We start from the raw sequence: 27097 nt of genomic DNA on the forward strand, positions 1-27097 counted from the left end.
GCCTCAGCCTCCCAAGTAGCTAGGATTTACAGGCATGTACCACCATGCCTGGCTAATTTTTTGTATTTTTGGTGGAGACGGGGTTTCTCCATGTTGGTCAGGCTGGTCTTGAACTTCCGACCTCAGGTGATTCACACACCTCGGCCTCCCAAAGTGCTGGGATTACAGACGTGAGCCACTGTGCCTGGCCTAATTTTTGTATTTTTAGTAGAGACGGGGTTTTGTCATGTTGCCCAGGCTGGTCTCAAACTCCTGATCTCAGGTCATCCACCCACCTCGGCCTCCCAAAGTGTTGGGATTACAGGCGTGAGCCACCACACCTGTTTTTTTTTCTTTTTCTTTTTCTTTTTTCTTTTTTTGAGACGGAGTCTTGCTCTGTGGCCTGAGAGCAGTGGCACGATCTCGGCTCACTGCAACCTCCACTTCCCGGGTTCAAGTGATTCTCCTGCCTCAACCTCCTGAATAGCTGGGACTACAGGCGCCCCCCACCACGCCCAGCTAATTTTTGTATTTTTTAGTAGAGATGGGGTTTTGCCATATTAGCCAGGCTGGTCTCGAACTCCTGACCTTGTGATCCACCCACCTCAGCCTCCCAAAGTGCTGGTGTGAGCCAGCATGCCTGGCCAACTAGTGCAGTCTTAACAAAGTTTGCCAGATGAGGAAACTGAGGTTCAGAGACGTTGAATAACTGGTTCAAGGGCACACAGCCACAGAGCTGGGGTTTAAACACAGGTCTGTCTGACGCCAAGCTGGGTTTCCTTCCTCCACACCCAGTGGCCTCTCTTACCTGTCCCAGGACTTTCCTCTGCCCAGTTGTGGCCCCAGTCCTAGTGTCTTGTGAGTGTCAGCCAGTGTAGGGGAGAATCAGTGTGGGTGAACTGAGGACCAGGCAGGGCAGCCTAGGGGACGTGTTCTCCAATGTCCAGCAGAGGGCGCTCCATCTGCAGCCAGGCTTCCGAAGCTGTTTCTGGGTGGCCACCTGGGAGCCCCAGGAGAGCCTGGAGATTGGGTGTGGCTCGTGGGAGTTCTCAGCCTGTGTGTTCCATCCTCTTTGACCTCTCATAGAGAGGTGCGTGTCCCCAGCTCCCACCTAGGTCCCAGGGTACCCACTGAGATGGGAATCATCCACCCAAGATGGGTCTCATTTTATGGATGAGGAAACTGAGGCTGGGTGTATAAGAGACCTAGTCACAGCTGGTGCCAGTTGCCCTAGAAAGGGAGATTTGCCAAGCTCCCCACCCCCCAACCCACACACCATGCCTCAGGAGACTGTGCCTTGGGGCTATGGGGGAGCCCAGTAATGATTCTAACCTTCTGTACCTTGGCTCAGTTCCTGCAGCTGTTTCCCAGGGAGGTAGGGGCCCTGGGAAGATGTGACTGCAGCAGCAGGCAGGAAGGAAAAGGTGCAGGGAAGTGTTCAGTGTGCAGGGCACCCCAGCTGTCCACTCAGGCCCCATCAGTTGTGATGGGTGGGTGCATGGGATTGGGTTAAGCATTACCCTCCAAGGTAACAGCCTGGGCTGGTCTTAGAGGAGACATCATCTTTGGAAACCAGGAGAACAGGTTCATGGAGACCTCATCTCAGGTTGGGTGAGTCACCCCTACTCTGTCCCCTGAGGAGGAGGCTGCGGGAGTCTGGAGGCTGGGCCTCATATTGGCTGGCTTTTACCTCTTGGTTCTCTGCAGGGGCTGATGGAGCCCCCAACCCCAGCTCCTCCTACCACAGAAACAGGGGCTGGCAATGGGGTGCCAGGGTCATCACCTACTTTCCCATTGTTGGGGTGGGGGCATCTGCCCAGGAATGAGAGCCGGCAGCTTCCAGACTAGTCCTTTGGTTGCCCATACACTCTAGCTAAGTGGGGTGCATGGCCCAAGCCCACAGACAGGATCCCTGGGGAGCTCCACAGGCTCAGCTGGGCCTGGTACAGACCTGGGAGTCATTTCATCTATCAGAGCCCATTTCTTCACCTTCAGATTGGAGTAATAGCACTTCAAAAGTGGTGCAGGGAGCTGGGTGCAGTGACGCACACCTGTGGTCCCAGCTATTCAGAAGGCTGAGGCAGGATTGCCTGACCCCAGGACTTTGAGGCTGCAGTATGCAACCACTGCACTCCAGCCTGGTTAACATAGCAAGACCCCATCTCTTAAAAAAAAAAAAAAAAAAGGCTGTGCACGAGGTATGGGAAACCACCAACCACTGAGTATTTGCCATATGCAGGTGTTGAACTTGGCTTCTTTCATGCAACACCTCATTTAATCTCCACTTGATCTCAGCCAGAAGGCCAAGAAGCGACTGATCTTTGGAACAACTCTTTGATAGGCTGTTTGCATTATCCCCCTTGTTATAAAGGAATAAGCTGAGGCTCACAGAGGTCAGTTAACATGCACAAGGCCACACAGCTGGCACCCCATGTTGTCTTGACTCCACATCTCTACCTCATGAAGGCAAATGAGGGGTCTCGTATTCTTCCCTCCACCTCTCTGTCTTCTGTCCCGTCACCACACATGAAGTGGTCTGTCCTTGCCTGTTTCCCCCTTGATGTCATTTACACAACATCCTTTGAGCATCTGCTGTGTTCTAGGGCCCACTAGGCTAAAAGCAGTTTCAGGGCAGGGACTGATTTTTATTCAGTGGTCACTGACCCTCCTACTGTGTGTCAGACTCTCTGTGCTTGCTCTGGGGGACCCAGCGGAAGACATCATTGGAACTGAGGAGGTACCCGTGGACAAAGCAAATGGAAGTGAAGGAAGGGGGCAGGCCTGGAGGTGGGGGACCCCTCTCTCTCTCTCTCTCACACACACACACACATGCGTGCGCACACACAAACACATACACACACATGAGGCTGGTTCAGAGGGGGCAGAAGCAGCTGCCTTTATTGGGGGCCATGGGCTGACTGATTTCAGTCAAAGGCCACACACTTGATCTTGAAGTCACCGTCAGCTGCCATGTAGTTGATGGCCTCCAGGTTGAGGCGGTTGGGGAACTTGAATTCGTATCCATCTGGCAGCTTGATGGTCAGGTCGGCCTGGTCAAAGGTGATGCACACCTGGGGGTACAGGAGAGCAGTGAGCCAGGCCCACAGGCCATGGGCCCTTCCAGAACCCGTTCCTCATGTGGCCCTGACACAGCCCCAGTTTGTGGCTGAGCCTACGGAGGTGCATTTATAATATTTTTTCTTTCTTTCTACTCTAATCCTATGACAGATTTTTTTTTTTTTTTTTTTTTGAGACGGAGTCTCCTCTGTCACCCAGGCTGGAGTGCAGTGGCGCCACCACGCCTGGCTAATTTTTGTATTTTTCTCCATGTTGGTCAGGCTCATCTCGAACTCCCGACCTCAGGTGATCCGCCCGCCTAGGCCTTCCAAAGTGCTGGGATTATAGGCATTAGCCACCGAGCCCAGGCTTTTTTTTCTTTTGTTTTATTCTAATTAACCACTGAGGTTCCAAGAGGGGCAGACACTGGTCATCACACAGGAAGGGAGGGAAGAGGAGGAGAAAGAGAGCAGGCAAGGCCAAGATCTCTAGTCACTAACCCAGCTCCGCCCCAGCCCACCCAGCCCCTGTCCCTAGTCCCGGTTCCGGTCCGCAGCCCACCTCTGCGACACTTCCAGGCTGGAAAGGAAAGGCAGCCTCCCGCTGCTCGGTCCCCCAGGCCCCACCGTCCTTGCTGTTGCACACGATGGTGTTGGCGTCGCCGTGGGCGTTGAAGCGAGGGTTGAAGTGCAGGCACAGGTTGTTGCTATCTTTGCCCAGGTTCAGCACGAAGCTGGGGGGTAATGGGTGGGTGTGAGGCCACCTCGGCCAGCTCCAGCCCCACCGACTGACTAATCTGTCACTCAGTACTCCACGAACACACTTTGCTTGAAGAACTCACTAACAGAGACAAGAAACCTGGATTCTAGCTCTGGCCCTGACAGCTGCTTACGGTGTGAACGTGAGCTAGTCCCTGCCCCTCCTTGCCTGTTTGCTCATCTGTACAATGGGGGCTGCACAGGAGGACTTGCTAGATTCTTGAAGTCACTAGCGTCCTAGCCCTTTTGGTCAAGGTCAGAGACTTCCTCCAGATGGCAACTTCACGTCCTGTCTTGTACATCTGTGTTCCTGGTGCCCAGCACAAGTGGGGCACACCAGAAGGAGATGCTTAGTAATTATGGGGTGAATTAACAAATAATAATACTCCTGGGCACGGTGGCTCACTCCTGTAACCCCAGCACTTTGGGAGGCCGAGGTGGGCAGATCATGAGGTCAGGGGTTCGAGACCAGCCTGGCCAACATGGTGAACCCCCATCTCTACTAAAAGTACAAAAAGTAGCTGGGCGTGGTGGTAGGCACCTGTAGTCCCAGCTACTCGGGAGGCTGAGGCAGGAGAATCGTTTGAACCCAGGAGATGGAGGTTGTGGTGAGCCGAGATCAAGCCATTGCACTCCAGCCTGGAGGACAGGGTGAGACTCCGTCTCAAAAAATAAAATAATAAATGCATTTGTTTAGTGGTGATAATAGCTATACCTGCCTCTGAGGGTTTGGTTGCAATGAAATTAGTGCATGAGAAGTGTACGGCTCTTAACAATATCAGCTCTTAACAATATCAGCCGATCCTCACCCTCCTCATCATCACTACACCATCGGCATCTCACTTCCTCCACACAACCACCTCCCCCCCCTTGTTTTTCTAACAAAATGAGGCTAGGTGAGGTTGGTTGACTGGTCCAAGGTCACATAGCTGCTGAGAAAATAAGGCAGCCGGCTGAGTGAACGAGGAGTGAAGGAAGAAGGACAGGACTGAGCCAGTGAATGAATGACCTGACGCAGGAGGGAGGGACTCAGAGGGAAGGCGGCGGTGACTCCCGCCTCACTCTTCTCCCCGCCCTCCCCAGATGCAGGCCCCGCCCAGACCGGAAAGGGGTGGGGGCGGGGGAACCAAGGTATTATAGATGACGAGGCTGCAGCTGTTGTAGTTTAAGAGGCTACAGCAGGGAGGGAGCGGGGGAGGGGGCGGCAATGGTGGGGGCGCCCAGACCCCGCGGGGGAAGTGAGTCACCCAGAAAGCGCAGCAACGTCGGCCGGCCGTTAACCCACTCTCGGCCAGGGAGGAGACGTGGACTTGGCCGGCCACGCCCTCTCGGCTGGACCAAGCCCCCATCCCTGCCGCCCACCACCCTGACTTCACCTCTCACCTCTTGGCGTCGGGGGCCACCTCGCCCCGCACTCGGAGGCACTCTCCAGGTTTGAGATTCAGGTTGCTGGCGACCAGACCCTGCACAGACAAGCCCCGGCCCAGCAGGTTAGAGGACAAGGCCTCCACTACCCGAAGTGTCCGGGGGTGGCTGGGGGTGGGAGTGGGGTTGTTCCCGCCCGGCATCCTCTGACCAAGCCAAGGGGAAGCCTGGGGACAGGATGGGGCTGTGATTTCTAGCCTCTGATTCTCTGTGTGGTCCTGGAAAAGTCCCTATTCCCAACAGGGTTGGCTTCAATCTGTAATGTGAATCAGGTTCTAGAAGACAGGCTCTAGAAGATTTTGCAGATTGGCCTGGGGATTTTGAACTCAAGAGTGGCTTGGGAGGTGGGGTGCTCTGTCCCATCGCAGATAGAGAGGATCAGGCTGGGGAGGGGCAGGCAGTTGGCCCACAGTCACACTGAATGCAGGGGTCGACCCCTCTGCTGGAGAGGAAGTGGCTAGGGGGACACTACTATTCTCCTTCAAGCTCCTCTCTGCGAAGAGGCCCAGGGGCTAGAGAGGAGACCCTGAAGAACACGGCCCCTCTGCATTAGGGAGTGGCCTGCAGTCGGGCTGTGGCCAGGCTGGTTCAGGGTTAACAAGATTGAGAAAACTGCTGCGCACTGCTGCTCCCTGGCACCCCGAGTGGGTGGGCAAGAGTTAACTGATTTGAGTGGTTTCTTCTGTCAGAAACTTGAACCCTTTCCCTGGGGCCCGAGGAAGATTCTCACCTCCCTGCCACCCCAACCTCCCAGCTTGGGGGTGGTGGAAGGGAATTTCCCCGGCTCCCCTCCCTCCCACCAGCCTGGACACAACCACCCTCCACCCCCGACCTAGAAAGGCCCATCCTGGGCAGCCTGTCTCGGGTCCTGGCGACTTTTCAGCGTATTCTGGAGCAGAGGGTGACTCTGCCCGGGCCTGGTGACTGGGACAGCTGCAGGGGGGAGGGGACGGGAGGCTTTTTGGGGTGGAGGAGGGGGAAAGATATAGTGGCCTGGGTGTCCCCCAGTTGGCCACACCCTTCCCACGCTCACTACTCAGAGAGCTGCAGAATGTCAACCCTGGGCAGAAATAACTGTGCTTTCAGACCCTGGAGGAATCCAAACAATTATCAATGCAGAGAAGGCCTTGAGGGACCATGGCGCCCACCCCAATTTTACAGATGTGGCTACTGAGGTCTAGAAAAGAGAAGGCAGTGGTTCCAGGCCACACAGCTGGGGCTAGAACCCTGCTCCCGATCTGCCCAGCTCTCCTCCGGCCATCAGCTCCTGCCCTATCCCCTGGACCTTGGGGTGGGGTCCCCACACTCACACAAGCCATGATTGAGGCCAGGAGGATGTTGCCAGGAGAGGCGCACCAGCTGTTAGAAGACTCCACCCGAGAGAGATGGGCCCCCGGACGCTCCCACCCTTTTAACGGGACCGGACCGGGTGAGCCCCGCCCCCTGGAAGTTCAGCCAATTGCAAGTCAGGACAGGGCTGGGGGCCACCGAGGGCGGAGTCCGTGGAATTTTGAAGCCAGTTCTGGAGCAGAGGTGACCAATCAGAGTGGCCATCTGCCGCCCCCCCACGAGGGTCCAAGCTCCACCTCCTATTCTTCATCCCTCTCCACCTCCCCCTGCCCCGCCACCACCGAAATTGTGCTGTGGCAGAGATTGGGGGAAGCCAATGGAAAATAGTTTGATGATGAGCTAGGCCCACGAGTTGGCGGGAAGGGGCCTGTGGCCAGCAGGCTGAGCTCAGGGGGTGCCCAGAGAAGATGGCTGAGGAGGTGCAGGGTCCTTCAAGGAATCAGAGCTGGGAGAGACCAGGCCACTCCAGGGCAGGGACCAGGGCGTGGCTCCTGCGTGCGCGTCTGCAGAGGGCCACCGACTTAAACCACAGGCCCTGGCGCCACCCGGGCCTTCCCCGGAAGCAAGGACTGCGGCTGCTGCAGCGCTTGCTCGCTCCTAGCTAAGGCTAAGGAAAGGCTGGGCTGCACGCCAAGCCTTAGGTTGCAGGGCTTGGCTAAGTCCTCGGGCTTGGCCCCCTTCAGGGGCATGCAGGGGATAGTCAAAGCGCCCTGGCCTGACAGCCTCTGGCCTGAGTGTCAAGCTGGGGAGATGGCCCAGGGTGGTCCAGGCCAGGAGGGGGTGGGGTCCTAGCTCTGTGCACCTGTCAGGCCTCTGAGCCCAAGCCAAACCATCGCATCCCCTGTGACTTGCACGTATGCCCAGATGGCCTGAAGTAACTGAAGAATCACAAAAGAAGTGCAAATGCCCTGCCTTGCAGTAACTGATGACATTCTACCACAAAAGAAGTGAAAATGGCCAGCCCTTGCCTTAAGCAATTATATTATCTTGTGAAGTTCCTTTTCCTGGCTCATCCTGGCTCAAAAAGCTCCCCCACTGAGCACCTTGTGACCCCCACTCCTGCCTGCCAGAGAACAACACCCCTTTTACTGTAATTTTCCTTTACCTACCCAAATCCTATAAAACGGTCCCGCCCTTATCTCCCTTCGCTGACTCTTTTCGGACTCAGCCCGCCTGCACCCAGGTGAAATAAACAGCCATGTTGCTCACACAAAGCCTGTTTGGTGGTCTCTTTACATGGATGTGCATGACAGCACCCTGTCCTCTCTCTTTTTTATTTTTATCTATTTATTTTTGAGATGGAGTGTCACTCTGTCGCCCAGGCTGGAGTGCAGTGGCATGACCTCGGCTTACTGCAACCTCTGCCTCCCAGGTTCTCCTGCCTCAGCCTCTTGAGTAGATGGGACTACAGGCCCCCACCACCATGCCCGGCCAATTTTTGTATTTTTAGTAAAGACGGGGTTTCACCTTGTTGGCCAGGCTAGTTTGGAACTCCTGACCTCAGGTGATCCACCTGCCTCGGCCTCCCAAAGTTCTGGGATTACAGGTGTGAGCCATCATGCCTGGCCACCCTGTCCTCTTTCTTCACATCTCTCCTCTGAGGCCTGGCACAGCCCTCCTTTCCCCGAGTGTTCAGCAGGTGTTTACTGAGCACCTACTATGTGCCTGGCCCTGGGCTCTCAGGATTCAAAGATGAACCCCTCCCAGTCCCCACTCTCAAGGAGCGCATGGTTGGGGTGGAATCTTACCACAACCACGTTGAGAAGTAGATGATGGGCTGGGTGCAGTGGCTCATGCCTGTAATCCCAGCTCTTTAGGAGACCGAGGCGGGCAGATTACCTGAGGTTGGGAGTTTGAGACTAGCCTGACCAACACGGAGAAACCCCGTCTCTACTAAAAATACAAAATTAGCCGGGCGTGGTGGCATATGCCTGTAATCCCAGCTACTTCTGAGGCTGAGGCAGGAGAATCACTTGAACCCAGGAGGCAGAGGTGCAGTGATCCAAGATCAGGCCATTGCATTCCAACCTGGGCAACAAGAGCAAAACTCGGTCTCAAAAAAAAAAAAAAAAAAAGAAGAAGAAGAAGTAGATGATGATGGCTCTAAGGGAAGCCATGAGAAAGTGCTATGGTGGGCTGGTGGCTGCATGAGTAAAGGAGGTGGGTCGTGAAGGGTAGGCGGAGAAGCGCCTGGCTTTCCGGCATGGGCAGAAGCTCCGGAATGGGAAGGCCAGGGCTGGGGAACAGTGTTCCGGGCATGTAGGGGAAAGACGGGGATGAGGCTGGGAAGCCATCAGGACCTGGATCATGGAGGCCTCATGGGCTGGGCACAGGGCTTGGACATTATTGTACGGGAGGAGGCTGGGGAGCCAGGGTTAGTACTGAGGCCAGATCTGGGCTGTAGGGAAGATCACTGTGGCAGAGAATTGAGGGTGGGTTGGAGGGGTCTCAGGAACCTGGTGGAGGAAGGGGTGTGGGGAGCACTGGGAGAAGTGAGGGGCATGCTGGGGGGTTGTCACAGGGATGACCTCCTCCACCTGGCCATCCTCCTTCTGAAACTGCTGGCACCAAAGAGGGACGAAGATGCCAACCGGGAGTGACTCACATCTGGAGGCCAGGCCAGCAAACCCACCCTGCCCGACCCTGTCCCCCAGGGGCACCTTCCTCCAGATGCCCAAAGCCCACTCTGGTACAGGATGAGAGGGGAGTGTGTACGGTCACAAGGCGGACCCAGAGAGGGGATGGGGTTGCATCCCCGTGAGTGCCTTACCCCTCCTTCCAGACCAAGTGGCTGCTTGGAAACCAACCACAGCAGCTTCACTTTTTCCTCCTGGCCTCCCCAAAACCTCAACCATAGGAAGGGCTGGGTATGGCCCAGCCCAGCTCCACTGCCCCTCTCCCATGCCTCCCCTCTCTGCCAGATCAAGGAATGGGGCCTCTCAGGCAGAGTCCTAGATGGAGGGCCAGAGGCGCTTCAGGTGTGGTCCTGGCAGGGCTGTGGGCAGGTGGGTGTGGCCACTTTCCCAGCCCAGCCCAGTAGTTGGGTTCCTGTGGCCTCAGGAGCTGCTCCTGCTTCCTCCTCCACCCTGGAAAATGGGCCCAGCACTGGGGAGTGTTTGCTGTTGGATGGAGGGACAGTTTACCCCTCTGCAGCATCCGGCATGAGTGGGGCTGGCAGGGAGGCAAGGTGGCATGGTGAAGAGGTCCCCAGACCCCAGAAAGGCCTATTTGGGAGTCTGGACACACAGGTGCTGGCCCTGCTTGCTATGTCCCCTCAGAGCCTCCTGGTAAACTGTTTCTGCCACTTGCCTCAGTCTCCCTATCTGTAAACTGGGGAGATGAAATCCTGCTTTCCTTGCATGAGGTGAATACAGGGTGGAACTGAGGTCTGTTGTACTAAAACAGATGATTCGTTTCTTCATGGAGGCTCAGAAGGTTTTCACTTCCTTCTTGTCGCTTTTGCCAGGCTGTTGCCTTCCCCGAGTCTTTGCAGCGCCTCTGGGAGGTCTACGTGCCATCCCCAATTGGTCCCCAACAGTCTCCTCTTGCCTAGGTTGGGGCAGGAAGTCTCTCCAGATTCCAGTGTCCCCTGGGACGGGAGCTGTGGTTTTCCTGGCGGGGAGGGAAGGCAGGGACACAGGTGCATCGTGGGCCTCCTCCCCCAAGTCCTCAGGGCCTCTTGGTGGCAGCGCCCACTTATCTTGCCAGGCCTTGTGCCCGGCGCCTTGCTTTCATTATCTCCTCTCTCATCTTCCCCTCACCCCTACTTTGTGTCTGCCAACTTGGTTGAATTTCTGCACAGGGAAATGAGGCTGCAGTTAGAATCAGGAGAAGAGGCCTGGCATGGTGGCTCATGCCTGTAATCCCAGCACTTTGGGAGGTTGAGGATCACTTGGGGACAGGAGTTCGAGACCAGCCTGGCTAACATGGCAAAACCCCATCTCTACTAAAAATACAAGAATTAGCTGAGTGTGGTGGTGGGTGCCTGTAATCCCAGCTACTCGGGAGGCTGAGGCAGGGAGAATTGCTTGAACACCGGAGGTGGAGGTTGCAGCGAGCCAAGATTGCACCATTGCACTCCAGCCTGGGCGACAGAGCAAGACTCTGTCTTAAAAAAATATATATATATCAGGAGATGAGACGAGAGGTGAGCTCTGATTTGGGGTCTGAACGGCTGCAGCTGTAGCTGAGGTCCTTGGCTTCCCTGAACCTGTTTCCAGACCCGGAAGGTGGGAATAAGGCCACTGCTTGGAGGATTATAGGAGTGATGTCTAAGGAGGGGCTTGATGTTAGTGCTCCCTCCTGCGTCCCCCAAGGCTAAGGCCACCACCCCAGGGATTCTCCTCCCCACGTTATAACTATCCTGAAATGAGGTAGTGAGCTTTCTGGAATTCCCGCGTCCTAGGTGGGATCTTGGCTACTGCCGTGAGACATGGGCTTAGCTTGGTCCAGACAGGTCATGCAGGCCAGCTCGGCCATTCCGCCCTGCCAGGGACAGGGGACAGAGGCGAGGAAAGGGAAGCTGTACCTCCTTCAGCTGGCGGTGTTGAGGAGGGCGGCCCACAGAGGTGCCATCCACACCTGCAGCCAACCTGGCTGCTCCAGCCAGGGAAGGTAGGGGAGGTCAGAGCCAGCTCCTGAGTCCTAGAAGTCATAGCAGGGAGGAACCCTGAGACACGTGCCTGACCTGCTCCCCCATTTAATAATGCAGTTTAATGTTAGGGAAACCACCCAGAGATGGTGGCCACTTGACCAAGGTCACACAGGGAGCTAGGGCCGACCCGCTTTCATCTGCTGAGCTAAAGATACCCAGGCTTGAAAAGCTATCTTTGCCCTCCTACTCTATGAAGGTAGGGGATGCCCCTGGCAAGCTGGGCCCTTTTCCAGCCGGATGGCACCGCAGCCGGCCCCCTCAACCCTGCTCATCCATTCTCGCCTCCCAGCCTTTGTCCAGAGAGCCCCCTCCACACCTGCCTTTGGCCTTCCCGCTTCTAGTCTGTATCTCTTCTGACTGTAGGCCTCAGCCCTCGGTTAGGGCTCCGTCTCTCCTCTCAGGTAAGGTCTGGGTGGGGGCCAGGCCCTTTCATTCATAGCCCTCCCAGACTCAGGCCTGAGCCTTTACAATGCTTTTAGCATTTTATTTTATATTTATTTATTTATTTATTTATTTATTTATTTGAGACGGAGTCTTGCTCTGTCGCCCAGGCTGGGGTGCAGTGGCCGGATGTCAGCTCACTGCAAGCTCCACCTCCCGGGTTTACGCCATTCTCCTGCCTCAGCCTCCTGAGTAGCTGGGACTACAGGCGCCCGCCACCTCGCCCGGCTAGTTTTTTTTTTGTATTTTTTAGTAGAGATGGGGTTTCACCGTGTTAGCCAGGATGGTCTCGATCTCCTGACCTCGTGATCCACCCGTCTCGGCCTCCCAAAGTGCTGGGATTACAGGCTTGAGCCACCGCGCCCGGCCTTATATTTATTTTATACTTATTTTATTTTATATTATTTTACTTTTGAGACAGGGTCTCACTCTGTCACCCAGGCTGGAGTGGATTATAGCTCACTGTAATCTCAAACTCCTGGGCTCAACTAATCCTCCTGACTCAGCCTCCTGAGGAGTTTGGACTGACTACAGGTGCACATCACTGCACTTGGCTAATTTACTTTTATTTTTGGAGACATAGGATCTCGTTATGTTGCCCAGGCTGGTCTCTAACTCCTAGCCTTGAGCGATCGTCCCATCTTGGCTTCCCAAAGTGCTGGGATTACAGGTGTGAACCACTGTGTTCTGTGAGCATTTTTTTTTTTTTTTTGAGAAGTAGTCTCGCTCTGTCGCCCAGGCTGGATGGAGCGCAGTGGCGTGATCTTGGCTCACTGCAAGCTCCGCCTCCCGGGTTGACGCCATTCTCCTGCCTCAGCCTCCCGAGTAGCTGGGACTACAGGCGCCCGTCACCATACCCGGCTAATTTTTTGTATTTTTTAGTAGAGACGGGGTTTCACTGTGTTAGCCAGGATGGTCTCGATCTCCTGACAGTGATCCGCCCGCCTCGGCCTCCCAGAGTGCTGGGATTACAGGTGTGAGCCACCGTGCCCGGCCCCAGTGAGCATTTTATTTTGAAAATAATTATAGACACAAAGGAAATCTAAAAGCTTTTTAAGAGTTTAGAGGCTGGGCACGGTGGCTCACACCTATAACTCCGGCACTTTGGGAGGCTGAGGTGGGTGGATCACGAGGTCAAGAGATCGAGACCATCCTGGCCAACGTGGTGAAACCCCGTCTCTACTAAAAATACAAATATTAGCTTGGTATGGTAGCATGCGCCTGTAGTCCCAGCTACTTGGGAGGCTGAGGCATGAGAATCGCTTAAGCCAGGGAGGTGTAGGTTGCAGTGAATCAAGATTGTGCCACTGCACTCCAGCCTGGCAACAGAGCGACTCCGTCTCAAAACAACAACAACAAAAAAAAGAGTTTAGAAAATATCTGGCCAGGTATGGCGGCTCACGTCCGTAATCCCAGCACTTTGGGGGGCCAAGGTGGGTGCATCACTTGAGACCAGGAGTTTGAAACCAGCCTAGTCAACATGGTAAAACCCCCATCTCTACTAAAAATACAAAAAAAAATTCGCTGGGCATAGTGGGCATGCCTGTAGTCCCAGCTACTCGCTTGAACCCAGGAGGTGGAGGTTGCAGCGAGCTGAGATGGCGCCACTGCACTCCAGCCTGGGTGACAGAGTAAGACTCTGTCTCCAGAAAAAAAAAAAAAAAACTTAGTATTTGAGATCTGAAGAAAAAAATGTATTGGCTCCAAAATACTAAAACTGCAAAGCTGAAATTAATAAATGTTTATTGTGCTCAAACTTTATATTGACTTGGGTAGTCAGAGAAATGTCGTTACACTTGAAAACAACTCTGTAGCTTGGGTCTTCTCACTTCAAAAGCATGTCCAAGTATTTCTAGAGGTTAGTCCGTCCTAAATTAGGTCCTGGTTGCCAAATAATCCTTCAAATAAAAGTATAAACATACTTCAAAAATATATATTTAATGTGGGGTATAAGTGGATTTTAATGTTTTCTTTTTTCTTTTTTTTTTTTTGAGACAGAGTCTCGCTCTGTGGCCCAGGCTGGAGTGCAGTGGCCTGATCTCGGCTCACTGCAACCTCCGATTCCCGGGTTCAAGTGATTCTCCTGCCTCAGCCTCCTGAGTAGCTGGGACTACAGGCGCCCGCCACCACGCCTGGCTACTTTTTTGTATTTTTAATAGAGACAGGGTTTCACTGTGTTGGCCAGGATGGTCTCGATCTCCTGACCTCATGATCTGCCCACCTCAGCCTCCTAAAGTGCTGGGATTATAGGTATGAGCCACCATGTCCGGCCCTTTTAATGTTTTCTAATGATGTGCCTGAAGTCTGTGTATCAGGAAGGTTTTTGGCTGCAAGTAACAGAAAAGTCAATGGAAATCACTTTAAAATTAAGGAAAACTTTTTCGTAAGAAGTCTAGGCTGGGCGCAGTAGCTCATGCCTGTAATCCCAACATTTTGGGAGGCTGAGGTGGGCTGATTCCTTGAGCTCAGGAGTTCGAGACCAGTCTGGGCAATGTGGTGAAACCCCATCTCTACTAAAAATACAAAAATTAGCTGGACATCGTGGTGTGTGCCTGTAATCCCAGCTGCTTGGGTGCTGAGGTGGGCAGATTGCTTGAGCCTGGGAGGCATAGGTTGCAGTGAGCTGTGATCACACCACTGCACTCCAGGTTGGGCGACAGTGCAAGATCCTGTCTTAAAAACGAAACAAGGCCGGGCGCGGTGGCTCAAGCCTGTAATCCCAGCACTTTGGGAGGCCGAGGCGGGTGGATCACGAGGTCAGGAGATCGAGACTATCCTGGCTAACATGGTGAAACCCCGTCTCTACTAAAAATACAAAAAACTAGCCAGGCGTGGTGGCGGGCGCCTGTAGTCTCAGCTACTTGGGAGGCTGAGGCGGGAGAATGGCGTGAACCCAGGAGGCGGAGCTTGCAGTGAGCCGAGATCGCGCCACTGCACTCCAACCTGGGCGACAGCGTGAGACTCTGTCTCAAAAAAAAAAAAAAAAAAAAAAAAAAAAAAACGAAACAAAAAGGCCGGGCACAGTGGCTCACACCTGTAATTCCAGCACTTTGAGAGGCCGTGGCAGGCGGATCACGAGGTCAGGAGATCGACACCATCCTGGCTAACATGGTGAAACCCCGTCTCTAATAAAAAATACAAAAAATCAGCAGGGCATAGTGGCGGGCGCCTGTAGTCCCAGTTACTCGGGAGGCTGAGGCAGGAGAATGGCGTGAACCCGGGAGGTGGAGCTTGCAGTGAGCCGAGATCCAGTCACTGCACTCCAGCCTGGGCGAAAGAGCGAGACTCCGTCTCAAAACAAAACAAAACAAAACAAAACAAAACAAAAAAACCAAAAGAAGTCTGCAGTTGGGAGTTTCCATAACAGATTCAGTGGCTCAACAAAATCATCAAATATCTGGGTTCTCGTGTAATCCTGGATTGTGGCTGTGTAGGCTGTCCTTGCTCTTAGGCCATACAAGCTGAAGAATTTTCAGTGAACTGTGTTAGCATCTGTAACACACTCTCAAATGGTTCAGTTAAAAAAATGTAAACAAGCTGGACGCAGTGGCTCATGCCTGTAATCTCAGCGTCTTGGAAGGCTGACGCAGAAAGATCGCTTGAGCCCAGGAATCGTGGGCTATAGTGCGCTAAGACTGGCATCAATACGGTGACCTCCTGGGAGAGGCAACCACAAGGCTGCCTAAGGAGGAGTGAACTGGCCCAGGTCAGAAACAGAGCAGGTTAAAACTCCCCCAGTGATCAGCAGTGGGGTCCTGCCTGTGAATAGCCACTGCATTCCAGCCTGGACAACATAGTGAGACCCTGTCTCTAAAACAAAACAAAACAAAAAGGAAACCCCGTTTCTGCAAAAATTTTTTTTTTTTTTTTTTTTTGAGGTGGAGTCTCCCTCTGTCGCCCAGGCTGGAGTGCAGTGGCCGGATCTCAGCTCACTGCAAGCTCCGCCTCCCAGGTTTACGCCATTCTCCTGCCTCAGCCTCCCGAGTAGCTGGGACTACAGGCGCCCGCCACCTTGCCCGGCTAGATTTTTGTATTTTTTAGTAGAGATGGGGTTTCACCGTGTTAGCCAGGATGGTCTTGATCTCCTGACCTTGTGATCCGCCCATCTCGGCCTCCCAAAGTGCTGGGATTACAGGCTTGAGCCACCGCGCCCGGCCTGCAAAATTTTTTTTAAAAATTAGCTGGGTGTGGTGGCATATGTGCTCCTAGCTACTCAGGAGGCTGAGGCAGGAGGATCACATGAGCCCAGCAGTTAGAGGCTGCAATGAGCTGTGACTACGCCACTACAGCCTAGATTCAGCAACAGAGTGAGACCATCTCTAAAACAATAACAAAAAGTAAACACATATAAAGAGCAATTAAGCAAACTAGGCAAATATTAACAACTGGTAAATCTAGGTGAAGGATGTAGCGGTATTCATCATGTCATCCTTGCACCTTTTCTATTAATTTGAAACTTTTCTAAATTACAAGTTGGGGAAAAGCAAACCCAGTAAGTTCTTGAGATCTTTCTGCTCTGCTACCTGCAGCAGGGTCACCTGAGTCAAATGCTCAGCCATACCTCCTGATCACAGAATGGCTGCAATAGCTCCCAGCACCACACCCCAAGCCAGGAGAAGTGACTTCCTCCTCTATGTCCTTTAAAAATAAGGCAAACAGCTGGGTGCGGTGGCTCACAACTGTAATCCCAGCACTTTGGGAGGCCGAGGCAGGTGGATTGCCTGAGATCAGGAGTTTGAGACCAGCCTAGGCAACACAGTGAAACCCAGTCTGTATTAAAATGCCAAAAAATTAGCCGGGCGTGGCAGTGTGTGCCTGTAGTCCCAACTACTCAGGAGGCTGAGACAGGAGAATCGCTTGAAACCAGGAGGCAGAGGTTGCAGTGAGCCAAGATTGCACCACTGCACTCCAGCCTGGGTGACAGAGACGCTGTCTCAAAAAACAAAACAAAACAAAAAGGTGAGGCAAGGCAAACATTCCAGACCTCTCTTCCTGTTTCATTGGCCAGAAGAGTAGCCAATCGCTGACCCTGAGGAATCAAATTACTGAGATTGGTTTACACTCAAGCGTTAAACTCAAGACTCAGTGTTTAGAGGCCGGGCAAGATGGCTCATGCTTATAATCCCAGCATTTTGGGAGGCCGAGGTGGGCAAACACTTGAGGTCAGGAATTTGAGACCAGCCTAACCAACATGGTGAAACCCCACCTCTACTCAAAATTAGCCAGACCTGGTGGCATTAGCCGGGTGTGGTGGCAGGTGCCTGTCATCCCAGTTACTCGGGAGGCTGAGGCAGGAAAATCCTTGAACCTGGGAGGCGGAGGTTGCAGTGAGCCAAGATCGCGCCACTGCACTCTAGCCTGGGTGACGGAGCGAGAACCTATGCAAAAACAAAACACAAAACAAATTCAGTGCTTAGGCGGGGTGTGGCTCACGCCTGTAATCCCAGCATTTTGGGAGGCTGAGGCAAGACTGTGTAGAGACAACCATTTCCTTACTGGTGGAGGGTGAAGGGGAAGGCGGGGAGGGTCACATGGCCCAATAGCTGTGTCCCATCCAGATGGGCTATGACCCAAGCCAGGCCATGAGAATCTGTCCTAGGATGTTGGCTGGGGAGATGGCGAGACAGAACTGAGGATACACCTGGAGGGTGCTAGACCACCTCAGGGAGCAGACCAAAACCCCCTATGCCTTAGCCACGTTGAACTGAGTTTTTTGTTGCTGTTGTTGTTTGCTTTTTTTTGAGACGGAGTCTTGCTTTGCTGCCCAGCCTGGAGTACAGCTGCGTGATCTCAGTTCACTGCAACTTCAAGTGATTTTCCTGCCTCCCGAGTAGCTGGGACTACAGGCACAAGCCACCACCACCACGCCTGGCTAATTTTTGAAAAAATTTTTTTTTTTCTGAGATGTTGTCTTACTCTGTCACCCAGGCTGGAATGCAGTGGCACAATCTCGGCTTACTGCAACTTCTGCCTCCCAGGTTCAAGCAGTTCTCCTGCCTCAGCCTCCTGAGTAGCTGGGATTACAGGCTCCCGCCACCATACCCAACTAAGTTTTGTTTTTAGTATAGATGGAATTTCACCATGTTGGCCAGGCTGGTCTTGAACTCCTGAACTCATGATCCGCCTGCCTTGGGCTCCCAAAGTGTTGGGATTACAGGCCTGAGCCACTGTGCCTGGCCTGTTTGTTTTGGTTTTTGAGACGGAATCTCGCTCTGTCGCCCAGGCTGGAGTGCAGTGGCGCGATCTTGGCTCACTGCCACCTCCACCTCCCGGGATCAAGCGATTCTCTGCCTCAGCCTCCCGAGTACCTAGGATTACAAGCGCCTGCCAGCATGGCCAGCTAATTTTTCTATTTTTAGTAGAGACAGGGTTTCACCATCTCGGCCAGGCTGGTCTTGAACTCCTGATCTTGTGATTCACCCGCCTTAGCCTCCCAAAGCACTGGGATTACAGGTGTGAGCCACTGTGCCTGGCTGAACTGAGTTTCTGAAACAAACACAAGTCTCCATGACTGCACTACATTTGCTCCTACTTCATGAAGCATCTGGGCTCTGTCAAACACACCCTCTTCTCAAGAATCATACTGGAGAGGATTTCCCAGACCCTGAAGTCCCACCGTCACTTCACAAATGAGACCAAAGCTGAGCTTGTGCAGCACCCACTGCACCTCCCCACGCAGCTCTCAGCTTCTCTGGGCCTTTCCAGGCTGCCCCTGGACCCCCGCTAGCTCATGGCTGGGCACCTACTCTGCATTAGGCCCCAGGGATGCAGCAACGAGGGAGATACACAGCCTCTGCCTGGAGGAGCTCGGGACCAGCAGGGCAGACTGTCACTGGCAGCATCCCAGGTGTGGGGATGTCTCAAAGAGCATCTCCCCTGAGCTCCCTGAGGTTGAGACCTCATGCTCCGCCCTCCTGTCTCCCTTCTCAGTGTCTCCAGAGAGGGGGCTACAGCTTCCTACAGTCAGCCAATGCATGTTCAAATCCTGCATAAGGCGAGCACAGCGTCCAGCTGTTCACCCTTGGTAAGTTAACATCGCATTTCTGATCCCCCATTTCCTGCTGTAAAGGAATGAGTAATTCAGACATGCTGGGTTTTCCAAAGCACTGAAGTCAGTCGGTACACCAAGACTCAGCGACATATAAAGTGCTCTTGACTCAAAGTATCGCCACACGCAGAAGACACTCAGGGACGGGAATGGGTCATTTCATGCAGGGAACAATGTGGCAGGCCAGCTCCAGGGAGAGCAGGCTCCAGCAGGGGGTCCTCCTCCCTCCCCAAACATGGACTCGAACACAGGTGAACACTCCCACGCGCACTTTATTAAGTACGGAAGGACAGGTCACAACAGGGGTGGAGGTGGCGGGGAAGGCCCAGTCCCCACCCACCGTCACTGGCACACATACATTAAATAAATAGCTGAGAGTGGGCACGGGAGAGAGGTGGTACTGCAAACACTGACTGCACAGGGAGACATGAAAGCCCCCTTTGAGCTGTGGCCATTAACACTGTACGGGTACCATGACCAGGAAAGGGTGGGGCTTGGCCACAGAAGCCCCAGAGCGTCACAGTCTTTGTAGCGGAGGGGTGTCTTCAGGACATGGACCACTGTTATTTACGGACTGAAACCTGGACCCCTGGCTGGTCCCGTGAGACCCAGATTATCAAGGGGCCACTGTCTCTTAGGCTTCTGGATTGTTCTACTGAGGATCTAAAAGACCACTGGGTCACTATCACTTGGGGTCCTGATGGGTCCACCCAGGGACCTAGGACATGCGAGGGTCATCGTCACTTAGGCTTCCGATTGGTCCACTCGGGCTCCAGGACGAAAAGGGTCACTGTTACTTAGGAACCTAAACTGGTACCCCACAGGACCCAACATCGATGAGGTCACTATCACTTAGCCTTTGCCGGCACTCAGGACAGTAAGGGTTGTGGTTCCCTAGACCTCTGGTTGACAAGGACCCAAAGGCCAGGACCTGAGGGGCAGAGAGAGCTCTAGAAGACCCAGGGAAGGGGGAGAAGACTAAGTGCTCAGGGCTAGAGGAAATCTTCAGCGGGCACCAGGGCCCAGATTTCAAGGAGGGGAGGTGACAGGGCAGGAAGTAAGTCCACCTGGCTGGGTCAGGCCAAGATGAATCTGTAGGAGACCAACTTCTGGGGCAGCAAAGAGTGCCCAGCCACTGCTGGGAGGGGGTTGCAAGGGTCCCTCAAACCTTCCCCAGGTCCCAGCCCCACCCCGGTGCAGAACTGGGCCAAGGAGCCGGTGGTGTGTAACACGGCTCGTGACCTACAGGATCAGGGCGTGGGGAGGGGCGGGCCTGTGGCTGCAGGTGCAGTGGGCTCAGTCCTCCAAGCCCTCTGTCAAGTCTGCGACGCTCTCCACATAGTAATGGGGCACGAGGTCGTGCTGGCCAGCCACCAGGTAGGCTTGGGCCTCTTCTAGGCGGGAGACTCCCGTGAGTGTGAGCACGGTGGTCATGCCGCAGCGGTGGCCGAACAGGATGTCGGTCTCCAGGCGGTCACCCACCATAAGTGTGCGTGCGGGGTCGATGCTGAAGTTCTCTGTGATGCACTCGAACATGTAGGGGCTGGGCTTGCCCACCACCAGGGCCTGGCGTCCCGAGGCCGTCTCCACCGCAGCGGCCAGGCTCCCGGTGCCTGTAGGGAGATGGAGACGCAGTCAGCAGGCGGGCGGCAGGGACAGCGTCAGGCCCTGAAACTGGAAGTCCAGGGAGGCAGACTGTGCTGGGGTCAAATCAGCTGCTGACACGAGCCAGAAAGCCCACTTCCGAGTCTTATTTAGTGGCTAAGGGTAGAGAGGGCAACCAGATGCCGGCATCTGGACTCCATCTCCACCGTTCTTGACAGGCTAGCTATCCTTTCTGTGCTTTGATTTTCCCATATCTAATATGGGGATGTCTACGGCACTTATCTCATGTGGGTATTGTGAGGACGGGTGGAGCTACTGCAGGTAAACAGGGCCTGGCTCGGTCAGTCCTGCCTGAGGTTCGCGATTTCACCCTGGCAGCTGTGGGCCTTTGGGCAAACCACTCGACCACCCCGAGTTTCTCTGGACTCCTGCAAAAGTGGAATCCAAGCAAGGCCTACCTCCAAAGGGGCGCTGGGCATCACAGGGGCAAGTGATTTGTAAATGGAGCAGCACTTAACAAATAGCAGTTGTGGTTACTGCTGCAAGAAGTCACGCGGCTGGCGTCAGAAACTGGCACAGTCCCTTCGGAACACAGCGGGGCACAGAAATGTTCGCACCTCTGACCCAGTCCGCCTCCCCCGGGAAAGTGATCACAAGAAGAGAATTCCAACTGGAGACAAAAAGCTGCAGGCTGGAAGATGTCTGGGGCTACAGTAACTGATAAGTCAAACTGTGGAACACGCCCAAGTGTCCAACAATAGGAGGACTGTATAGAACTAAAGGACAGTCCTGTCTCCCAGCCCAGTACCATCCTGCCTCACACAAAAAGTCCACTGTGCCTGTCCCACAGACATGTCTTTGTGCCTGAACATTCTGCCTTCATGCTAATGGCCCTGAACAAATGATGATAATCACCATTTACTAAGCACATTCTAAACCGGTTGCCTGGCCTGTGCTGGGTGTTTATGGAAGCCCATTTTACAGATGAGAATGCCAAGGCTCAGGGACATTAAGTAACTTGCCCAGGGTTGTACAGCTTCGTAAGTGGCAGCAAAAGGATTTGCATTTGCGTGGGTCCAACCCAGCTCTGACCTGGGAGTACAAATTGTTTCCCTTGCAGGAATTTTATGAGCTGGGCGTTAAAGGAAGGTACTATTTTTTTTTTTTGAGACAGAGTCTCGCTCTGTCGCCCAGACTGGAGTGCAGTGGCACGATCTTGGCTCACTGCAAGCTCTGCCTCCCGGGCTGACGCCATTCTCCTGCCTCAGCTTCCTGAGTAGCTGGGACTACAGGCACCCACCACCACGCCCAGCTAATTTTTTGTATTTTTAGTAGAGACAGGGTTTCACCGTGGTCTCGATCTCCTGACCTCGTGATCCGCCCGCCTCGGCCTCCCAAAGTGCTGGGATTACAGGCGTGAGCCACTGCGCCCAGCCAAAGGAAGGTACTATTAAAAGTCAACTTGGCCGGGCGCGGTGGCTCACGCCTGTAATCCCAGCACTTTGGGAGGCCGAGACGGGCGGATCACGAGGTCAGGAGATCGAGACCATCCTGGCTAACCCAGTGAAACCCCGTCTCTACTAAAAAATACAAAAACTTAGCCGGGCGAGGTGGCGGGCGCCTGTAGTCCCAGCTACTCGGGAGGCTGAGGCAGGAGAATGGCGTCAACCCGGGAGGCAGAGCTTGCAGTGAGCTGAGATCCGGCCACTGCACTCCAGCCTGGGCAACAGAGCGAGACTCCGTCTCAAAAAAAAAAAAGTCAACTTATGGCTGGGTACAGGGGCCCATGCCTGTAATCCCAGCACTTTGGGAAGCACAGGTGGGAGGACTGCTTGAGCCCAGGAGTTCAAGACTAGTCTGGGTAACATAGGGAGATCCCACTCCTACTTAAATAAATATACATATATATTTAAAAAATAAAAAAAAAAAAGAAAAAAGAAAAGTTGGCTGGGCGCCGTGGCTCACGCCTGTAATCCCAGGACTTTGGGAGTCTGAGGGGGGTGGATCATCTGAGGTCAGGAGTTTAAGACCAGCCTGGCCAACATGGTAAAACCCAGCCTCTACTAAAAACACAAAAATCAGCCAGGTGCGGTGGCACACGCCTGTAATCCCAACTATTCGGGAAGCTGGGGCAGGAGAATCACTTAAGCCCGGGAGGCGGAGGAGGCTGCAGTGAGCTGAGATTGCACCACTGCAGCATTCCAGTCCGGGCGACAGAGCAAGGCGCCGACTCAAAAAAAAAAAAAAAAAAAAAAAAGTCAACTTATTCCAGGCACAGCTGCATTTAAAATAAACAAACAAATAAAAGGCCCAGCCTGCACCACGAAACCCCGTCTCTACAAAGAATAAAAAAAATTATTGGCCTTTGTAACACTGACCTCCAGTCCAGGGCACTCTTCATTGCTGTCATCTTGCGAATTTGGCCCTGCAGGGGAGGTGGGAGCAAAAGGAGGCCCCTCCACTGTGGAGGGTTCGAGTCAGACAAGATCAGGTGGCAGCAGAAGCTAATTGGCAGTGGTCAGTGTGTGTGGACAGATTAATAGCCCAATCAGTAGACTGGGGCCGTGGACAGATCTCTGTCACTGCCTCTCTGCTGGCCACTGACCCGGACAGTCATTGATATTAAATCCTGGGGATACAGGATGGTACTGAGTGAAGAGAAGTAGACACAGGATTATAGTGGGGTGCAGGGGTATAGACCTGTAGTCCCAGCTACGCAGGAGGCTGAGGCAGGAAGAGAGCCTGAGCCCAAGAGTTTGAGGTTAAAGTGAGCTGTGATCATGTCACTGCACTTCAGCCTGGGTAACAGAGCGAGACCCTGTCTAAAAAAAACTCAGCTTACAAATTTACAACTAAATGATAATGCTTTTTATATTTATTTATTTATTTAGAGATGGAGTCTCGCTCTGTTGCCCAGGCTGGAGTGCAATGGAGCGATCTCAGCTCACAGCAACCTATACCTCCTGGGTTCAAGCCATTCTCTTACCTCAGCCTCCCGAGTAGTTGGGATTACAGGCGCGTGTCACCACACCGGGCTAATTTTTGTATATTTAGTGGAGACAGGGTTTCACCATGTTGGCCAGGATGGTCTCGAACTCCTGACCTCAAATGATCAGCCCCCCTTGGCCTCCCAAAGTGCTGGTATTACAGGCGTGAGCCACTGCACCCGGCCTAAATGATAATGTTTAAAACAAACGTTAATAAGTTCTCAAAACTTGGCCGGGCGCAGTGGCTCAAGCCTGTAATCCCAGCACTTTGGGAGGCCGAGACGGGTGGATCATGAGGTCAGGAGATCGAGACCATCCTGGCTAACCCGGTGAAACCCCGTCTCTACTAAAAAATACAAAAAACTAGCCGGGCGTGGTGGCGAGCGCCTATAGTCTCAGCTACTCGGGAGGCTGAGGCAGGAGAATGGCGTAAACCCGGGAGGTGGAGCTTGCAGTGAGCTGAGATCCGGCCACTGCACTCCAGCCTGGGCGACAGAGCGAGACTCCGTCTCAAAAAAAAAAAAAATAAAATAAGTTCTCAAAACTCATCACTTCTTAGTTATTGAACCACACTAGCCTCTGCTCGTTTTGCTCTTGAAGTTCCACCATACCTGTGATGGTGGAAATCTGTAAGAAGGTGTGTGCTACTGCACATCTCTTCCCAACCCTACCTTCAGGGACTGACTTAACGTTGGTAGCTCAAGATCGGTTGTATTGGGAGTATTTACACCACAGAAGCCAGCACACGGTATAATCATGGCTTTCCCTGCTATTCCACATTTCTCAGTGCGCCACTGGTCTGACCCCAAATGCTCTGGGCCTCCTATCTCCCGTTCCATAGCCGACAACACTCCACTCAGTTAAGCCAAAGGCAAAGATGAGGAAGGGGAACAAAGGGGAAAACAGGTGGGGAGAGCAAGAGTCCTCAGCCCTGCTGCCCCCAGATGAGGAAGAGGAACTTCCCAGGGTCATAAGATCAAGGCCGAGGTGGGCCAGAACTCATGCTTTCACGCTGGCCCAGGGCAACACCCCTGGGAGTTCTCCCCTCATCTGACATCTTGTGACTTGCCTGTTTTAAGAACTTGGTAGAGAATAAAAATTAGCCAGGCGTGGTGGTGTGCGCCTGTAATCCCAGCCACTGGGGAGGCTGAGGTAGGAGAATCGCTTGAACCTGGGAGGCAGAGGTTGCAGTGAGCCGAGATGGCGCCACTGCACTCCAGCCTGGGCGACAGAGTGAAACTATGTCTCAAAAAAACAAACACAAAAAACAAAAAACCAAAAAACAAAAAAGAGAGAATAAAAGCCATGTGCTCCGCTGGTGAGCAATTCCTTCTGGGACGGAAAGGGCTTTCACTGAGTCATCCCAAAATGTTCTTTTGAGCTCAAGAATGGCCCCAACTCTGTCCTTCCCCACCAGGATGGAGTTGATCACCTTTGGGCCCTGTGTCTCACTTCCTTCATTCAGCTAATACTCACTAAGGCCCAACTACATGCTAGACACAGGGTACAGAGCAGTCAACATTACAAAGATCCTGACCCCAGGGAGCCAGCCTCCTAGCAGGGGCATCTGGGCCTCTCTCAGGCCGACGTCTCTCAGGCCACCATCATTCCACTCCCCTCCACTCTAATCCACGGCTCTGCATGTTATGCTGATGACGTATTCCTAAGACAGCAGGCCTTTCTATTTGTCAGCTCAAGTGGCTGCCATGTGGTGACAAGATAAACACACAATTTCGGAGGTCCCTGGGGCGGGGGAGGAGGAATTGGGGGTCAGATATTTGCATTATTTCAGACATAAGCATCATGAGGGCTTTTAATACTGTCACGTCACACCACACCACACCACACCGTTTGAAAGCTGCATCGTTAAGTTGTGCACAAACATGATTGCAGAGCCGTGTTTGTTAAGCCTCTGCCTCCCCCTCTAGGCTGTGGGAGTGACAGCAGGATGGGTGGGCACAGCCGGGTGGCTACTGAGACCACAGGGGTCTGGATTCCACAGAGGCCTGCAAGGCAGGCATGGGCAGGGCCTGGTTTCTCCCTAGCTCCTTGACAACCAGCCTTCCTGTGCCCTGGAGAACCTCTTAACCCACAGCCTTAACCTGAGCCTTGAGGCCTCCTGGGAAAAACTTTTCATAGCATGGCCTAAGGCAGGCAGGAGCTGCTGCAGCTGAGAGCCCCGACCAGAGATCCCTCAACACAGATTTATGGGGAAACTGAGGCTGAGGTGGGCCCACATACCAAGTAGGTGTGCAGCACAGCCAGGAGAGGCCAAGGACTACGGAATCCCTCTCTGCCATGCCATAACACTGGGTTTACATCTCCTGGTGTATTATCACTCTGCTCCGCATCATGCCTCCTCCAGGGAGTCTTCCCAGATGCCCCTGGCACTAGGCCCTGCTCACCACCCCACCATAATCCTGTGTTTACTTCTCTTCACTCAATACCATCCTGTACCCCCAGGATTTAATATCAATGACTACATGGGTCAGTGGCCAGCAGAGAGGGAGTGACAGAGATCTGTCCATGGCCCCAGTCTACTGACTGGGCTATTAACCTGTCCACACACACTGACCACTGCCAATTAGCCTCTGCTGCCACCTGATCTTGTCTAACTCAATCCCTCCACAATGGAGGGGCCTCCTTTTGCTTCTGTCTCCCCTGGAAGGCTGAACTAGCAAGATGACAGCAGTTAAGAGTGCCCTGGACTGGAGGTCTGTGTCACAAAGCCCAAATTCAGGTTCCGGCGCTCTATCACTCTGCCAGTGAATTGCTGGCAGATTTCTGCCCCACCCATCATTGGGGTGGGGTTGGAGGGGAAGTCTGGGAGAACTGTCCCTATGTGTGAGGGCTGAAACACCAATTACCAGAGGCAGGATGGAGGCAGGTGTGTGGGGACACAGGAGGTGGAGGGGCTCACTATATACGTTCTTGGGCAGCTCACTTCCCTTCTCTTAGCCTCAGTTTCTTTCCTCTTCTTTTACAGACAAGGTCTCACTATGTTGCCCATGCTGAAGTACAGTCGCTTTTCACAGATGCAATGATAGCACACTACAGCCTTGACCTCCTAGGCTCAAGCAATCCTCCCCCGCCTCAGCCTCTTAGGTAGCTGGGACTACAGGCCGTTGCCACTGCATCCGGCTGCCTCAGTCTCTTTGAGAAATGGGACAATAACTCCCATCTCCAGAGCAATTTGGAAACCAAAGAAGAACACACGCCAAGCTGTTTCATTAAGTTCTCTGTAACATGGTGGACTCTGGCTACAACTTACATCATCTGAACACCTACTACGTGCCAGGCACCCACCCTGATCACCATCACCGGGCACAGTGAGCGCTGCCATTTTTCACCCAGGCAGAGATGCTTGCAGGTTATGTAACTGAACATGATTACACAGCTGTGGAGCTGGAGATGGACCTGGAACTGAGGTCAAACTCCACCGCCTTTGCTCTCCACACACCTGCCTACACCCTACCTCTGGGAATGGAGTTTCAACCCTCACAACGAGGGACAACCCTCCCAGGCTTCCTCTCCAACCCCAGAGCGATGGTGGGTGGGGCAGAATTCCGCCCAACTCCCTGAGTTACAATGGGCCTCAGTTTCCTCATCTGTCCAACAGGGACCACACTCTGCCCCTCACAGGATGGCGGCTACAGGTATCATCCCCCTACACCCACCAAAGCACCCTGGGCCTCCCTCGCACCCTCCTGTTCCCCACCTGCCACCTGGAGACGCCTCTTCCCCGCCCCTCACCCTTAGGCGTGGAAGCGAATGCGCAAATCGCCTCCATCTC

At 53.6% G+C, this 27097-nt stretch overlaps 2 protein-coding genes across 5 annotated transcripts in view; both read right to left on the reverse strand.

Annotated features, from left to right (window-relative positions):
- Window positions 1–323: 323 nt before the first annotated feature.
- On the reverse strand, window positions 324–6606 carry LGALS1 (galectin 1). 3 transcript variants are annotated; one of them, XR_013398586.1, is made up of 4 exons: window positions 6530–6606; window positions 5178–5257; window positions 3287–3769; window positions 324–2117 (listed from the first exon to the last, which is right to left on the reverse strand). XR_013398586.1 is itself a non-coding variant. In NM_001168627.1 (4 exons), the coding sequence occupies exons 1-4, from the start codon at window positions 6536–6538 to the stop codon at window positions 2904–2906; spliced, it is 408 nt and encodes a 135-aa protein (NP_001162098.1). In that variant the 5' UTR covers window positions 6539–6598; the 3' UTR covers window positions 2876–2903. The 3 variants fall into 3 exon arrangements, 1 of the variants encoding a protein (NP_001162098.1); XR_013398587.1 differs by having other exon boundaries at window positions 324–2110; window positions 3277–3769; NM_001168627.1 differs by lacking the exon at window positions 324–2117 and adding an exon at window positions 2876–3050 and having other exon boundaries at window positions 3598–3769; window positions 6530–6598.
- A 10945-nt stretch (window positions 6607–17551) lies between these two features.
- The window catches only part of PDXP (pyridoxal phosphatase), a 10221-nt gene continuing 675 nt past the window's right edge, over window positions 17552–27097 (reverse strand). The window contains exons 1-2 of one of the 2 annotated variants that reach the window (XR_013399038.1): window positions 26225–27097; window positions 17552–17622 (exon numbers count right to left, since the gene is read on the reverse strand). The exon at window positions 26225–27097 is cut by the window's right edge and continues 675 nt beyond it. Coding sequence is in view for 1 of the 2 variants with exons in the window: in XM_015150293.3 (XP_015005779.2) it covers window positions 20009–20325 (317 nt within the window). In the remaining variant the exon portion in view is untranslated. Of the gene's footprint in view, window positions 17623–18966; window positions 20326–26224 lie in introns of those variants that run through there. The other variant, XM_015150293.3, reaches the window with a different exon arrangement.

Source organism: Macaca mulatta, chromosome 10, assembly GCF_049350105.2.
Source record: "Macaca mulatta isolate MMU2019108-1 chromosome 10, T2T-MMU8v2.0, whole genome shotgun sequence".
Taxonomy (NCBI): Eukaryota; Metazoa; Chordata; class Mammalia; order Primates; family Cercopithecidae; genus Macaca; species Macaca mulatta.

What these genes read in the sequence shown, in the direction of transcription:
- LGALS1 (NM_001168627.1), bottom strand. An exon ending in GTGGCCCCCGACGCCAAGAG is followed by an intron (nt 3,770 to 5,177) that starts GTGAGAGGTGAA and finishes ATTACCCCCCAG; the next exon opens with CTTCGTGCTGAACCTGGGCA. An exon ending in AGCCTGGAAGTGTCGCAGAG is followed by an intron (nt 3,051 to 3,597) that starts GTGGGCTGCGGA and finishes CTGTACCCCCAG; the next exon opens with GTGTGCATCACCTTTGACCA.